General features: G+C 39.8%; 1 protein-coding gene across 1 annotated transcript in view; it reads left to right on the top strand.

The window, feature by feature from the left end:
* Window positions 1-17,897, top strand: part of LOC121580837 (xenotropic and polytropic retrovirus receptor 1 homolog) — a 58,297-nt gene that overhangs the window by 14,654 nt on the left and 25,746 nt on the right. The window contains 1 exon segment of the mRNA XM_041895915.2: window positions 2,902-2,953. Within this exon segment, the coding sequence (XP_041751849.1) occupies window positions 2,902-2,953 (52 nt within the window).

Here is a 17,897-nt window from a genome sequence, read left to right as displayed (position 1 = left end):
CTCAGAATTCATGGTTCCCTTAATGATGTGAAGTCATCCAGGTCCAGAGGAGGAAAAGCAGCCCCAGATCTTGACATTCCAACCACCATGCTTGACTGTTGGGATAAGGTTATTTTGGTGGTAGGCAGTGTTGGGTTTTCGTCAAACATAGCGGTGTTGATTGTGACCAAAAAGGTCAATTTTGGACTCATCGTTCGAGAGAATGGATTTCCAGAAACCTTCAGGTTTGTCTAGGTGGTCTCTGGCAAAGTTAAGACGGGCAGTTTGGTTCTTTTTTGACAGCAGAGGCTTCTTCGTAGCAACCCTCCCATGAATGGCATTTCGATTCAGTGTTTTTCTTATTGTTGAAGCATGCACAGTTACCTGAGATGCAGCAAGGGAGATCTGCAAATCTCTAGATGTTATGTTTGGGTTGGCTTTTACCTGATTTATTATTATTCTTGTGGCTCTTGGGGATATTTTGGAAGGGCGTCCACTTCTAGGCCGAGTTGCTGTCATGTTAAATGCTCTCTTGTAAATTATTTACCTCACAGTGGACTGATGACGCTCAAATCTTTTGGAGATGATTTTATAGCCTTCCCCAGACTGATGTGCTCTCACTACCCTCCTCCTGATGTCCTCTGAGATCTCCTTTCCTCTTGGCATGGTGTGCTTTGCATTCACCTGGATGGGTAACACCAAACTGACCAAGTTTCTTATCTCTATTCATCAGAGTCCCGTCCAAACTATTTCCTAACGATCTCTCCTTTGATTGGTTCATTTGGTAGCTAATTATTTACCCACCTGATTCTACTTACCTACTTGATTGAACCAATGCAACTTGGGGTTCACTTATTTTTGCACCTGCACTAATACTACACGCATGATTTCCTCTACACCAACATATGGTATTGGTAAATATAAACCTGTTATGTCAGATCAAAAAGACTGATTCTGATTTAAATGAAGATTTCATGGTAAAAACTGACAAATCTGTAATTGCACAAGGGGTTCACATACTTTCAAATAAATATATATATATACACACTACCAGTCAAACGTTTGGACACCTACTCATTCAAGGATTTTTCTTTATATTTACAATTTTTTACACTGTAGAATAATAGTGAAGACATCAAATCTATGAAATAACACATATGGAATCATGTAGTAGGTGTGTCCATGAGTAGGTGTGTCCAAACTTTTGACTGGTGTGTGTGTGTGTGTGTGTATGTGATAAAATATATATATATATATATATATATATATATATATATATATATATATATATATATATATATATATATATATATATATATATATATATATATATATATATATATATATAATTAATGCAGAAGCCATGTATAGTAGTGATGGGTGAAATCGATAGTTACATATCGGGATACTATTTTTGACAATATACTGGATCCTAATATTATATATATATTGTTTTTTACTAAAAACTTTGGGGGGTCAACCCCTGCTGTAGAGAAACTGTTAGTAGCTAGCAGCTGCTGACTCTACCCATTTCCTGGACTCTCTGGTTAGGGGGCTAGAGACTCAAAAAGCGCCTTCTGTTCTGTCTGATTGGTTCCCTGATGCACCAGAATAACCTTGACTGATCACCCTGATGCCAAGGACAGCTAGGACAGAACACTTCCCCCCTTTTCACCCGTCTTCTCTATTGTTATATTTGCACACAGTCCCGAAAAATCATGACCCGTTTTATCCCTCAACTATCTGCTGCTTCCTCTGGCTGGCTGGTTTCCTGTCTGGCCTTCTGTCTGTCTGTATACCAACATGCAGAAAGAGTATTGTACAGTGTAGCTTCCCTTATAGGTTGGAAAGGGTTTACTATGAAACGTGTCTGCCTGGCCGCCTGCTTACCTGCTTGCTCCTGGGCAGAAATTCCCCAGCTGTTTTAGCTAGTCAGCGGTGGAATAATCTGGGTGCCCATGTTAAAGAGGGGCTGAACTCACTGATTTGGCCTGGCTTTTTAGCTTGCCTATTAAGAAATGCAAGAAGCCATGTATAGTAGTGATGGGTGAAATCGATAGTTACATATCGGGATACTATTTTTGACAATATACTGTATCCTAATATTATTTTTGACAATATTGCAATATTATGTTTGTGCTAGCTGTCTGTACCTGCGCCAAAACTCCAGTAATTTACCTTCTATAACTTTTAAAATGATGAGCCAACATGTTTTTAGCACTTTTATTTCCATGACTGATCAAAACTTTTTTTCTCATGTCTCTCTCTTGTCTCTCAGCAGCAGGCATGGTGAGCCATATGTTTGGGACATCGAATCGCTATAAAATCGCAGTTTTGAATCGCAATACATATAGAAACGTGAGAATTGCAATGCATATCGTATCACCACCTAAGTATCGTGATAATATATCGTGAGGTCCCTGGCAATTCCCAGTCCTAGCGTATAATGCGAAGGTCTAGCGACCCAAACGTTGAATGTTCGAATCACATCATGAAGACTTTAGCATTTTAGCTTATTAGTAACTTTGCAACTACTTAGCTAGCATTTTACCTAACCTTAACCCCTAACCATAACCTTAACCCCTAACCTTAAACCCTAGCCTAGCTAGCATTAGCGCTAGCTTAGCGCAAATACTGGAAGTCTATCCCTTTAAGCAGTGGCAGTGTCATGAGTCATACACTACACTACATCATGTGCTGCTCTACCACATTGTGCTGTAGGCTTACATAAAGTGTGAATACTTGGTGTAGTGCTGCATTATTGAAAGAGTCTAAGTGTCGAAACATAAGTGATGTCGTGTCGAGCATAATACAATGTCTGCAGTTCATGTTATAAATGTGTCATCCAATTAGTTAGGTTAGTGGCAATGTTTAAAAAAAAAAAAAATCCCTTTCTCTTGTTTTTCTCTCTCTGCTCTGCAGGCGTTCAAGGATATGCTGTATTCTGCCCAGGACCAGGCCCCCTCTATCGAAGGTAAAATAAGCTGTGTGTGTACGTGCATACTGCACACTATTAGGGCCTGACCCCCCCCCTTGGCCTTTCAGTATCAAACAAATTCTGCAGAAATCAATGCGAGAACAAAGTAAATCATCTAGGAGAGATGAGCAAAGTGAGAAAAAATAAAACCAGAGAAGGAAAGGGAGAGAGCAGAGGAAAAGAGTGTTGAACCAGGGAGAGGAAGCGAAATGCACAATAATCATATTTCATCTCTCAAATACCCCTCCCTCTAAATGAAGCTTCTGTCCATCAGTCTTTGGTCTAACAGCCAGGAGAATGACAATGCTTTGCTCAGGCCTTTTTCTACTGTCGCTGGCGTCATCATAGCTGCTTTCAGTTTATTGGACGGCTAATCCGTTTCTACAGCGTGATTCTCAGTGAAACGCGTCGTGTCCCTTTGTTAAGAGTTCCCTGTGGTGTCTCTGCATGGCATTGTGTATTTGGAGACTTAATCAAACTTGTTATGTTTGACCAGCCACAGAGGCTACTCTGTTCCACTCATCTGTCAACACCTTTATAGGAGCCTGAAGTCAGTAACACAGTCAAAGCTGGTGGGAACTGCAGTATAGACATGTAGGTGGAGGATTGTATAGTGTAGCTACACTCATTAGGGTGTCAACCCTCAGATGAGCCTGAAGTTAGACATGGGTGTTAGGCTAGTCAAAGCTGGAAGGATCTCGAGCAGACATGTAGGTGGAGGATTGTACAGGGTAGCTTCTCTCAAAAGATAGAAAGGGTTTACTATCAAACCTGTGTATGTCTCTCTCTGTGTCTGACCTGGGTTCAAATACAATTTGAAAACATTTCAAATACTTTAGCCACCTACCTGGCACTCCAGGCAGGCAAAAGCAAACACTCAAAGTATTTGAAAGATTTCAAATAGTGTTTAAAGTGTGTTTGAAGTGTGTGTGTGTGTGTGTGTGATAAATATCTAGAGCCCGACCGATATGGGATCTTTGGGTCCGATACTGATTTTAGGGAGGCAAAAGTTACCGATATATCTGCCGATACATGTTTTTTTTCCACAAATTGTTCTCCAAAGGATGAACAGATACTCTAAATTATGATTTCTTAACTAAATATAAAACATTTACATTATTTAAGAAAATTGTATTTGTCCTTTACATAACCACCAAAAAGCAACTATATATCCTCTATAAATACAAAAGTAAATATAACACTTGTTCAGTTTACCTTCTTAGGTACAACCTAAAGATGTGTCTGTCTATGGCAGTGGATAAGAAGGCAGAAGTGTTTGTGCTGAAGCACCACAAGCGCACTAATAAACAAGAAGGGCTGAATGAATTCAACTTTGTCTCAAAGTAAATCTGAAACTGCACTGTTCACAAGGTCACAAACTATGCAGTGGAATCCTGTAACATGCAGTTCATAATGTCACCACTTAGTAGATTCACTACAGTGCTTTACAAAAAAGTCAAAGGTCATGGAAAGAAACACTTTATGGCAACCTGCAATGAGAGCTTGTTCAGAGATACTTTTGAGGAAATGGGGGAACTCTATTGGAATCGTATCAACGGCCATTGTGTATGTTTCCCATGCGTTGTCAATGGACTGCGCTGGGCGATTCTGGGACAAGGTGAGCTCTCCTTCAAGGAGTATATGGGAGTCAATTGGGCGCTAGCTCAAACCCAACATTAGCACGAATTTCGTCAACAAGAAGTACAACATTACAAATATTTTCAGAGATGTGAGTTAATTAACTTGTTCTATGTAATATTGTATAGCTTTGAAATTGCGACGTTACGTACTTTCGAGGAAAATATGCAGGTTTCTTGACTCATACCCTGACTTTGAGAAGGGATTGCGTGATGATTAGCTTAGCAACCGTGTGAGGCAGCATGACAACATGAATGCAATTGGTCGACAGTCTGCTGTGTGGGGCGGTATACGGTCCTCCATTCATTGCCCAATGGGATTCCTATCTCGTCTTTTCTCTATCTTTGGCTTGTTATCGCATAATGTACTGTCTGTTGTTATGACAAGCACACGCTAGCTGTTCATTACGAAAATGAACTGACTGACTGCTTCTTCCCTAAATAGTTATTGCATAGTTTGGAGCTGTGCTTTGGGTCATTGTCCTGTTGTAGGAGGAAATTGGCTCCAATCAAGCGCCGTCCACAGGGTATGGCATGGCGTTGCAAAATGGAGTGATAGCCTTCCTTCTTCAAGATCCCCTTTACCCTGTACAAATCTCCCACTTTACCACCACCAAAGCACCCCCAGACCATCACATTGCCTCCACCATGCTTGACAGATGGCATCAAGCACTCCTCCAGCATCTTTTCATTTGGTCTGTGTCTCACAAATGTTCTTCTTTGTGATCCGAACACCTCAAACTTCGATTCGTCTGTCCATAACACTTTTTTCCAATCTTCCTCTGTCCAGTGTCTGTGTTCTTTTGCCCATCTTAATCTTTTCTTTTTATTGGCCAGTCTGAGATATGGCTTTTTCTTTGCAACTCTGCCTAGAAGGTCAGCATGCCGGAGTCGCCTCTTCACTGTTGACGTTGAGACTGGTGTTTTGCGGGTACTATTTAATGAAGCTGCCAGTTGAGGACCTTTGAGGCGTCTGTTTCTCAAACTAGACACTCTGATGTATTTGTCCTCTTGCTCAGTTGTGCACCGGGGCCTCCTACTCCTCTTTCTATTCTGGTTAGAGCCAGTTTGCGCTGTTCTGTGAAGGGAGTAGTACAGAGTGTTGTACGAGATCTTCAGTTTCTTGGCAATTTCTCGCATGGAATAGCCTTCATTTCTCAGAACAAGAGTAGACTGACGAGTTTCAGAAGAAAGTTATTTGTTTCTGGCCATTTTGATCCTGTAATCGAACCTACAATTGCTGATGCTCCAGATACTCAACTAGTCTCAAGAAGGCCAGTTGTATTGCTTCTTTAATCAGCACAACAGTTTTCAGCTGTGCTAACATAATTGCAAAAGGGTTTTCTAATAATCAATTAACCTTTTAAAACGATAAACTTGGATTAGCAAACACAATGTGCCATTGGAACACAGGACTGATGGTTGCTGATAATGGGCCTCTGTACGCCTATGTAGATATTCCATAAAAAATCAGCCGTTTCCAGCTACAATAGCCATTTACAACATTAACAATGTCTACACTGTTTTTCTGATCAATTTTATGTTATTTTAATGGACCCAATAATTGCTTTTCTTTCGAAAAGAAGGACATTTCTAAGTGACCCCAAACTTTTGAACGGTAGTGTACATACATGGACGAGCAATGACAGAGTGGCATGGACTAAGATACAGTAGAATATTATAGAAAATAGAGCGCCCTCTTCAGGCAACCATTGAAAGATTCTAAAAATGGCCGCAAATGAGCACACGTGTTTGTTCATCCTATGTATATAATATCTGTGTTTTATCGGTGGAATAAAGACCGATACAAATATTTCTGTGAAAGGCTAATATCGGCAGATTTTAATATCGGTCAACCGATTTATCGGTCGGGCTCTAATAATATCCCTCTGTGTTTATTTTTATTTAACCATACAAAGCCCATTGAGACAGTCTCTTTTGTAAGGGAGACCTGGCCAAGAAGGCAGCAGCAATCAATACAACATTACAACATTTAATTAATTCAATCAGCACAACAATACAATCCAGCCTACAGGAAACATTTACACTACTCCTGAACAGAGTTTTGTACCAGAGTTTTAAACTCACTGAGGTCCTCTGTAGCTCAGCTGGTAGAGCACGGCGCTTGTAACGCCAAGGTAGTGGGTTCGATCCCCGGGACCACCCATACACAAAAAAAATGTATGCACGCATGACTGTAAGTCGCTTTGGATAAAAGCGTCTGCTAAATGGCATATTATTATATTATTATGTAGTTTAAGTATACTTTGTAGAAAATTCCATGCCTCAAGTGCCCAATAGGAGGCAGTTTATCTAATGAGTAAAAACAAACGCAGATTCCTGTGGTCATCTGAGGTCATAGTTCAACCAGCACTATCATTGATAGGACTTGCAATAAACAGAGCTAGCCTATCTCTGAGTCTGTGTGTGTTGTTGCTATGGCTGGACATTGGACACTAGGCCTGGAGTGTTGCCAGAGTTGGAAGTCAACTCATCAGTGCATCAGCAAAACAGTCTACGGACACTGTTGTGCTCCCAGTGTGTTTAAAATAACAACAATGTTGTAACCAACCGGTGTTATATAACCAAGAAGATGCCGCAGTCAGCACACAGTGAAACACATACTCCCAACCAAGTGTTTATTGTTTTTTGTTAATACCCTTAGCTCTTTGTTCAGTAGGCCTACCTTTTCCTAGCTCACACGTGCAATTATCCTTGTTTAAGTTGCTTTGATGCACCATAGATAGATTAATTAAAGGCATAATTATTCTAGCAGTGTAATGGTTTACCAAACCAACGGTTCGGTACGTATTTGCGGTTTTGGGGTCAAGGTTCGGTTTCAGTACAGAAGGAAAGTTAAATGCCATTCACAATGTTCCTTACATTGTCTGTTTTGACCAGATTGTTATGTTGGACCTTTTACGTTTCCACTCTGATGCTGTGGGAGGTGGGAATTTACCAGTTGTGAAGTCATAAATACCAGTTAAGAAATGCCGATTGGCTATTTGCAGCTATCATGCTTGTAAACAAATTATAGAGTTCAAAAACCACATTAATAGGTTGCTTTTTATAAATAATGTTTTGTTCCATTTAACTGCTGAAAATGTTGTTATAGAGGCCATTTCCTTGCTCAGGATGATAGATACGTTTCCCACTAGTAATTACCAGTTTGAGGGCCGTTCAAGTGGATTTTTCCGAGTCATATGTGGTGAATTCCCACTTCCTACTTGGTTACGAACACACCATGACACTGCCACCTTCAGTGCCAGATGCGCACTTGTGACTCATAACGGGGGCGTGTCTGTAGCTCGGTACATCTTCCGCTTGGGGGTAATGTGATGGGCTGTCACTGTTAAAGGTCCAATGCAGCCGTTTTTATCTCAATTTCATTATGTACCTTACTGTGAGTGTTTTCAATCAAAATGGTCAAAAAGAAACAAAAATGGCTTCTTAGCAAAGTGCAATTACTCAAGCAAGAATTTTGCTAGGACTGTCTGGGAGTGGTCTGAGTGGGGAGAGGAAAACTGAACACTAGCTGTTTTTGGCCGAGAGGTTTGGAACTCTCTTTCTTATTGGTCTATTAACTAATTTGTCACCAGGCAGGCCAAAACGCCATCCCACCAAAACAGGCTGAAATTTCACTGCACTGGGCCTTTTAAGTAACTGCAACACGTTGCATTGGCTAATTCTTTGAAAACGTCAGCTTTGGTTTGCTTATATAGAGCGGGTACTACATGTTTGCTGAAATGGGTGCAAGAGGGAAGTTCGTAAGGTGGCTCAAGCACTTTCACAAGGTTCTGAAACTCCATATTCTCAACTACCGAGAATGGGCGCAAATCCACGGCTATAAACCAAAGACTGTAAAAAATATAAACAAAATTGCCTACCTATCGCTCTTGTAATTTCTTTGGCCGGTCAGAATCAGCTGCCAAGGGCTGCTTGAATGCAGAGAGGAGACAATGTTGTGTTTGTTTCTTTGCGTTTCCATCTTGCTCCAGTAAACTGGGGTGATGTCGGCGTAAATGTGTCATCATATTTGAGGTGTTGGCAGCTGCATAGGCTATTCTCATTGAGAGTGGCGACATACTGTTAACGTTTTATCCACAACTCTCTGCCCATTGCCAAAATGTTCCCAAACCGGAGATTTAAACGATGATGGAGGATCCTCCAATTCTGGTGTATCGACCCCACCACATGCCATCGTACAGAACTAGTTCCCGGCTGCGCCTCACAAAAGGACAGTTTGAAATGCGCCAATTAAGATTAGAATTTTGATTACAACGTGTGCTCTAGTTGTTTATTCTAGGTCTGTCAAGTTGGTTGTTGATCATTGCTAGAGAGCCATTTTCAAGTCTTGCCATAGATTTCCAAGCAGATTTATGTAAAAACTGTAACTAGGCCACTCAGGAACATTCAATGTTGTCTTGGTAAGCAACTCCAGTGTATATGTGGTCCTCTGTAGCTCAGCTGGTAGAGCACGGCGCTTGTAACGCCAAGGTAGTGGGTTCGATCCCCGGGACCACCCATACACAAAAAAAAAAAAATGTATGCACGCATGACTGTAAGTCGCTTTGGATAAAAGCGTCTGCTAAATGGCATATTATTATTATTATTATTATATTTGGCCTTGTGTTTTAGGTTATGTTCCTGCTGAAAGGTGCATTTGTCTCCCAGTGTCTGTTGGAAAGCAGACTGAACCAGGTTTTTCTCTAGGATTTTGTCTGTGCTTAACTCTATTGTTTCTTTTTATCCTAAAATAAACTCCCTAGTCCTTGCCGATGACAAGCATACCCATAACATGATGCAGCCACCACCGTGCTTGAAAATATGAAGAGTGGTACTCAGTGATGTGTTGGATTGGCCCAAACATAACGCTTTGTATTCAGGGCATAAAGTTAATTTATTTGCCTCTCACTCTGTCATTTAGGTTAGTATTGTGGAGTAACTACAATGTTGTTGATCCACCCTCAGTTTTGTCCTGTCACAGCCATTAAACTCTGTAACTGTTTTAAAGTCACCATCGGCCTCATGGTGAAATCCCTGAGGGGTTTCCTTCCTCTCTCGCAACTAAGTAGGAAGGACACCTGTATCTTTGTAGTGACTGGGTGTATTGATACACCATCCAAAGTGTAATTAATAACTTCACCATGCTCAAAGGATATTCAATGTCTGCTTTTTTATTTTATTTTTATTTTTTAACCCCTCTACCAATAGGTGCCCTTCTTTGCGAGGCATTGGAAAACCTCCCTGGTCCTTGTGGTTGAATCTGCATTTGAAATTCATTGCTCGACTAAGGGACATTACAGATAATTGTATGTGTTTGGTACAGAGATGAGGTAGTCATTCAAAAATCATGTTAAACACTATTATTGCACACAGAGTCCATGCACCTTATTATGTGACTTGTTAAGCACATTTCTACTCCTGAACTTATTTAGGCTTCCCATGACAAACGGTTTGAATACTTATTGACTCAAGACATTTCAGCTTTTAATTGTTTATTAATGTGTAAAGATTTTGAAAAACATAATTCCACTTTCACATTAGGGGTATTGTGTGTAGGCCAGTGACAAAGCAATCTCTATTTAATACATTTTAAATTCAGGCTGTAACACAACAAAATGTGGAAAAAGTCAAGGGGTGTGAATACGTTCTGATGGCACTATATATGATCCCAATTTTAGCTCCATTATCCCAGCAATTTGAAAAACCCCAAAAGTAGATTGTGCTGATTTATTGGCGCATTGATTGAACCATGTCACGCGCCGTAGTTTAAAAACTCCATGGATGGTGCTTAAACCGTAGAATTAAGAATTTGAATACTAGAATGGACATGAACCTTGTTATAATGGAATAAAGGTTAGCCATTTTGGTCAGGGAGTTTTTCAACAATGGTTTGCCAGTGCTGTGATATTGTCAAATAATGAATTTGAAGAATTGATCTGCACTGTATGTTTGTTAGCTAGCTATTCAGCCAGTTTTAAGGGAATGATTCCATACATTTTTCAAATGAACTACCGATGTGCCAACATTCCATTCAAAAATGCAGTCAGTCCACAGCCATACACTGGCTGTTGTCAGTTGATGATAGCACTTAGACAAGTTTGTAAATGTAACAAGTACTGATATTGTATCATATAATAGCACTCAGCTTTCCAAGAAAACAAAAACTGACATTTATGGTGTGTTTACATATATTTTAGAGGCTATTTATACAGAAAATGTGTATAAAACCTGTATAAACTGTACTTATAATTATATTACTATTTTAGGCTGACAATTATGACAAAAACATTTTTGTATATATCACATGCCTTTACTTTTATTTTCTTACATAAGTAAAATCAGGATTATGCCTCTACTGCCATTCATTCCAATTAGACTGTTTTGGATTTCTCCCTGACCAATATGTCTGCCGTTTTCACCCCATTCTGGAACTTTGAGGGTTTATGACATAGCCCCTCTATTAATTTAATAGGATCTCTATGGCTTAAACAATGACTTGATATCTGAAGTCATGCACCTTCGCCATTGATTGGTGTGATCTCTGCAGCTGTTTGTCAATGTGTTTGTGTGTCTCAGAGTCAGAGAGAACGGGAGTGAGGATGCGACCTACCCACGTGTGGTAAATTACTGAATTGAATGTCTGTGGTTTATGAATATGTGTGTGGGGGTGTGTTGATTATCTCTGCTTCTGTTTTTGTGCCATTACGTAGCTGTGCGTGTGCGCGTGCGCGATAAGCGTGACTGACTCAAAGCCACAAGAGGATAGAACATATTTCAAACGTTGCTTGTTAGGGGGAGGTAGTTGCAGAAATGTTAGAATGGTTTGGTCGACTTCCTCAATGGTATCCATACCTGTTATTTGCCATGGCAGACTGATGATAATCACAGGGCCATTTTAGGCCAAATTGAATGTAATTGAAAAGTTAATGATGGTCCTTGGAAACGGCTGATGTTTGCAGACCTGTCGGTTTCACCTGTTAATTTTCACACGGACGTCATGATGTCACTTACCTTACCAGCACTCTCACAAGTCTGACTTCACTGCCACCATCATCATCGTCTGCCCACTATGTCAAAACTGTTTTTAAGATTCTTCTAAACCATTCTGTGAGCAGAGAAATGGCACAGAATTGCTTTCTTCAACTCTACCCCAATAGGCAAATGTTGAAATACTGAAATTATCATGAGGCTAAATTTTTTGCTGAAAACATCTGGAAACCGAAGCAACAGAAAATAGGACATCAATGTGTGCCCACTACCCAGGCTCTCCTGTGATTTGTCAGTGTGTCATCCAGCTGTGCATAGATTGGTTACAGCGTATCTCTCTAATCTTATCAGCTCTCCTCAGGGCCCAGTCGGCCCCAGTGACCCAGTTCTATAGAGCTATATAGAGTTACCTAAACCAGTTTTATATAGGGGTTCGCTCAGTCAAACCAGTACTACGCTAACGGCTGGGATGCATTACTAGTGCTGTTACCATGCCCTGGGGCAGTTGACAACCTTGATCAAACCCGGAGTTCAACCTGATAAACAACATCACACCAGATAAGTGTTTTATTGAGTGGTATATAGCAGGGGCAGCCTATTGCCTATTGAGGGGTTTATAGCAATTCACTAATATTAAGATTCTGTTAGTATTGTAGCAATGTCTTCTGCCCCCTTGTCCAATTGCATTTTCTTGTATTGTCACATCCTAGAAAAGAAAAGGAACATTTTGAGGAAAACAGTCATAATTTTGTCTATGATTCAGCCTCTGTCTGAGATAAAATAGCATCTATTTTAATCCAATGAGCTGTATTTAATCTGCAGACTCACAACAACCCCTTTGAAGAGTCCCCACTCTCATTTGGTCAGCATGTGTCACTGTATATTTCAACTGGAGTCATAACACATACATTTATGTGAATAAAAATGATAAAATCATGGCATTAACCATCAATGTGAAGTATAATTTCTCCCTACTTTGAACTTGTTTTGTCTCTTCAGATTTCTCATCCATTTGAATCAAGCCAAATGGACTAAAGACGTCACCAAAGCTTAGAGAACAGTCAGGGAAAAGCACTTTGTCAAGATCCTTTATTGAGTCTCTGTGAAAATGTTTACATTCAGACCTATTACATTTCTTTGACCTTTTGACTGACGGAAAGACACTGCAAAACAGTCTGAAAGGCCAGTAAAGGGATATTTGGAGACTTACCAATGGCACTAACACAGATGAACATCCTGTTCAGGCATACAGTTCCAGAGGGAGCGTTCTGAGTGGTATTATTTGGCTATTAATATCCATCTGCACCCATCCATCATTCTACCCATTCTCTCTTCCTCCTCCAGTGGTTTCAGGCTCTAACGATGGCCTTTCTTTCTTTCTTGCCGCGTGACTCCAAATAACATTTTTGGTCCAAAAATCTTTGCAGACCAGTGATTATCTTCACTTTTGCTGGTAATGTCTGAACACACGAGTGCTCGCATGTGTAATGTATTCATGACAGACTCATTCTGCAGAAAGCAGGATGGGACGTTTTTGTTATAAATCTAGAGTTTCTCATCTGAAGCAAGGCTATTAGGATGATGAATCCTTGTCCTCTTGCTTATTATGAGATTCTGTGGATTTGGTCCCAGTCAGTCCCAGACCAGTATAAAGAGCCCAGTATGCCCAGATCCTCCCAGCCTACTTACTTTTTTGTTATGTTTTATTTTGAATTATTTATTTTTTTGCTTATCTTTGACCGTCATTCTATCCCCCACCCAGCAACTCCACTCCCACTTGTCTCCAATTCCACATCCCAACCCTCAGCCTCCCTCAGCCCATCCCACCTATCTTTGCTGGCCACCCTCTTCGGATTTCTACGCCCCATATATCTTTCAACTATGCTGTGATGTTTAACATACAATTTCAATCTATCTAATCGAATCCACAAATTGCGAGTTGAAGATAAATACTTTTACTAAGAGTATTAGTAATTGACTGACCCTGTCTCTCCAGATCTTCCAACAGTACTATTTCTAGGGTCAATTTTAGATCAATGTTATGCATTTTCAGCCATTCCTGAACCTGAGACCAGAAACAGGCTACCTGAGGGCAATACCAAAATAAATGGTCTATTGATTCTGTATCCTCACAACAAAATCTGCAGAGCTTCAATGATTGTATGCCCCAAATATTCAACATTTTGTTGGTGGCAAGAATTCTATATAATATTTTTTTTTTAAAAGATAAAGCGAAATATTTTTTGCTCATATGATTTGAAAAACTAATCATCAGGAGTTACAGCACCATAAGTAAGTGAGTAAACTGAGATGTGACTAAGGAGTTAATCAGGGCAATTTTTCGGTAAATAGACAGGTATTTACCTCTCCATGGTTGCAGGATCTTGTCTATTTTTACTAGTTTCTATTGAAATTAATTGTGGAGAGCTCATTTATATATTTTGTGATATGAATACCAAGTATGTCTACTTCACTGTCAGACAATTTTATCGGTAAACTGCAGGGTAATGTAAAAATTATATTTTTTAAAGATCCAATACGTAATATTGTACACTTATCATAATTAGGTTTTAGTCCAGAGAGTCCAGAAAAGTTATCTAGATATTCAATGAGACATTGCAGGGATCTAGCTTGCGGACTTAATATAAAACTTGAGTCATCAGCATACATGGACACATTTGTTTTTAAGCCTTGGATTTCAAATCCTCTAATGTTGATATTTGATCTGATTTTAATAGCTAGCATTTCGATGGCCATAACAAATAGATATGGTGACAGCGGACACCCTGGTTTAACTCCTCTTGACAATTCAAAACTATCTGAGAAGTAGCCACTATTTACTATTTTACATCTGGGGTTGCTATACATTACTTTTACCCTTTTTATAAGAGAATCACCGAAATTGAAAAAAATCCAGGCATTTATAAATAAAATATAGTCTTACTTTATCAAAGGCCTTTTCAAAATCTGCTATAAATACCGGGCCTGGCTTCTTAGATGTTTCATGATGTTCTATTATTTCTAGTAGTTGTCGTATATTATCTCCAATGTATCGTCCATGTAAAGAACCTGTCTGATCAGGATGAACAATACCAGGTAAACCTTATTAATTCTGAGTGCTACAGTGAGGGAAAAAAGTATTTGATCCCCTGCTGATTTTGTACGTTTGCCCACTGACAAAAATGATCAGTCTATAATTTTAATGGTAGGTTTATTTGAACAGTGAGAGACAGAATAACAAAAAAAAAAAAAAAAACGCATGTGAAAAATGTTATAAATTGATTTGCATTTTAATGAGGGAAATAAGTATTTGACCCCCTCTCAATCAGAAAGATTTCTGGCTCCCAGGTGTCTTTTATACAGGTAACAAGCTGAGATTAGGAGCACTCCCTTTGAGTGCTCCTAATCTCATTGTGTTACCTGTATAAAAGACACCTGTCCACAGAAGCAATCAATCAATCAGATTCCAAACTCTCCACCATGGCCAAGACCAAAGAGCTCTCCAAGGATGTCAGGGACAAGATTGTAGACCTACACAAGGCTGGAATGGGCTACAAGACCACCGCCAAGCAGCTTGGTGAGAAGGTGACAACAGTTGGTGCGATTATTCGCAAATGGAAGAAACACAAAAGAACTGTCAATCTCCCTCGGCCTGGGGCTCCATGCAAGATCTCACCTCGTGGAGTTGCAATGATCATGGGAACGGTGAGGAATCGGCCGAGAACTACACGGGAGGATCTTGTCAATGATCTCAAGGCAGCTGGGACCATAGTCACCAAGAAAACAATTGGTAACACACTACGCCGCGAAGGACTGAAATCCTGCAGCGCCCACAAGGTCCCCCTGCTCAAGAAAGCACATATACATGCCCATCTGAAGTTTGCCAATGAACATCTGAATGATTCAGAGGAGAACTGGGTGAAAGTGTTGTGGTCAGATGAGACCAACATCGAGCTCTTTGGCATCAACTCAACTCGCCGTGTTTGGAGGAGGAGGAATGCTGCCTATGACCCCAAGAACACTATCCCCACCGTCAAACATGGAGGTGGAAACATTATGTTTTGGGGGTGTTTTTCTGTTAAGGGGACAGGACAACTTCACTGCATTAAAGGGACGATGGACGGGGCCATGTACTGTCAAATCTTGGGTGAGAACCTCCTTCCCTCAGCCAGGGCATTGAAAATGGGTCGTGGATGGGTATTCCAGCATGACAATGACCCAAAACACACGGCCAAGGCAACAAAGGAGTGGCTCAAGAAGAAGCACATTAAGGTCCTGGAGTTGCCTAGCCAGTCTCCAGACCTTAATCCCATAGAACATCTGTGGAGGGAGCTGAAGGTTCGAGTTGCTAAACGTCAGCCTCAAAACCTTAATGACTTGGAGAAGATCTGCAAAGAGGAGTGGGACAAAATCCCTCCTAATAATAATAATATGCCATTTAGCAGACGCTTTTATCCAAAGCGACTTACAGTCATGCGTGCATACATTTTTGTGAATGGGTGGTCCCGGGGATCGAACCCACTACCTTGGCGTTACAAGCGCCGTGCTCTACCAGCTGAGCTACAGAGGACCATCCTGAGATGTGTGCAAACCTGGTGGCCAACTACAAGAAATGTCTGACCTCTGTGATTGCCAACAAGGGTTTTGCCACCAAGTACTAAGTCATGTTTTGCAGAGGAGTCAAATACTTATTTCCCTTATTAAAATGCAAATAAATTTATAACATTTTTGACATGCGTTTTTCTGGATTTTGTTGTTGTTATTCTGTCTCTCACTGTTCAAATAAACCTACTATTAAAATTATAGACTGATCATTTCTTTGTCAGTGGGCAAACGTACAAAATATGCAGGGGATCAAATACTTTTTTCCCTCACTGTATGCTTTTCGCTAGTATTTTTGCATCACAACATTGAAGTGTAAGGAGGCCTCCAGTTTTTAAGATAGACTGAATCTTTATATTTGCCATCTGGGTCTTGTTTTAATAATAGTGAAATCAGACCTTCCTGCTGAGTACCTGTCAGACCACCATTTATATAGGAGTAGTTAAAACAATCTAACAATGGAGCTTTGAGTATATCAAAAATGGCTTGATATCCCTCTACCGGTATGCCATCAAGCCCTGGGGTTTTTCCACACTGAAAGGATTTAATAGCCTCAAAGTTATTCCTCTGTAATTTGGCCTTCGCACTGATCTTTCTGTACATTTGTTAATTTTCCATTTGTTTTATTATTTGGAAAGAATTCCTTACAGTAATCGTCATTCAGTGGGTGAGGATGAGACGGAAAAGAGAACATCTGCTTAAAATATTTAGCTTCCTCTTTTAAAATATCATTCGGAGAATCATAGATGACTCCGTCTTCAGTAACGAGTTTCTGCAAATTATTTTTATTAGCGTTCCTGTGTTGGAGATTCAGGAAGAATTTGGTGCATTTTTCTCCATATTCCATCCAGTTTGCTTTATTTTTGTAATAGATTACATTAGATCGTTCTACCTGTAATATAATATAATAATATATAATATAATATAATATAATAATAATACTATTAGTTCATGTATTTCCCTTGTTAGTCTTGTCTCTTTAGCCAGAAACTTATTTTTTATTATTAATGAATATTGAATTGAATGACCTCTGAAGGTACATTTTAAAGGTATCCCAAACAATAAGGGGATTTGCTGAACCTATATTGTACTGGAAAAATTCAGTTATAAATTATTTTGTCTTAGTTAAAAATAAATTGTCCTCCAGTAAACTTTGATTACATTTCCAATATCCCCGTCCATGTGGAAATTCTATAAGAGTTATGTGAAGGCCAATTAGATGATTATCCGATTGCATTCTGTCTCCTATTAAAACTTTTTTAACCTTTGTTGCAAGAGAAAGAGACAAGAAAGTAGTCAAGACGACTAGCTTGATTAAGTCTCCTCCATGTACAGTGAGGGGAAAAAAGTATTTGATCCCCTGCTGATTTTGTACGTTTGCCCACTGACAAAGAAATGGTCAGTCTATAATTTTAATGGTAGGTTTATTTGTACAGTGAGAGACAGAATAACAACAACAAAATCCAGAAAAACGCATGTCAAAAATGTTATAAATTGATTTGCATTTTAATGAGGGAAATAAGTATTTGACCCCCTCTCAATCAGAAAGATTTCTGGCTCCCAGGTGTCTTTTATACAGGTAACGAGCTGAGATTAGGAGCACACTCTTAAAGGGAGTGCTCCTAATCTCAGTTTGTTACCTGTATAAAAGACACCTGTCCACAGAAGCAATCAATCAATCAGATTCCAAACTCTCCACCATGGCCAAG

The sequence above is a fragment of the Coregonus clupeaformis genome, chromosome 14 (genome assembly GCF_020615455.1).
Source record: "Coregonus clupeaformis isolate EN_2021a chromosome 14, ASM2061545v1, whole genome shotgun sequence".
NCBI classification, from domain to species: domain Eukaryota; kingdom Metazoa; phylum Chordata; class Actinopteri; order Salmoniformes; family Salmonidae; genus Coregonus; species Coregonus clupeaformis.
The sequence above is the reverse complement of the archived record's forward strand: the minus strand, read 5'-3'. Positions and strand labels throughout refer to the sequence as shown.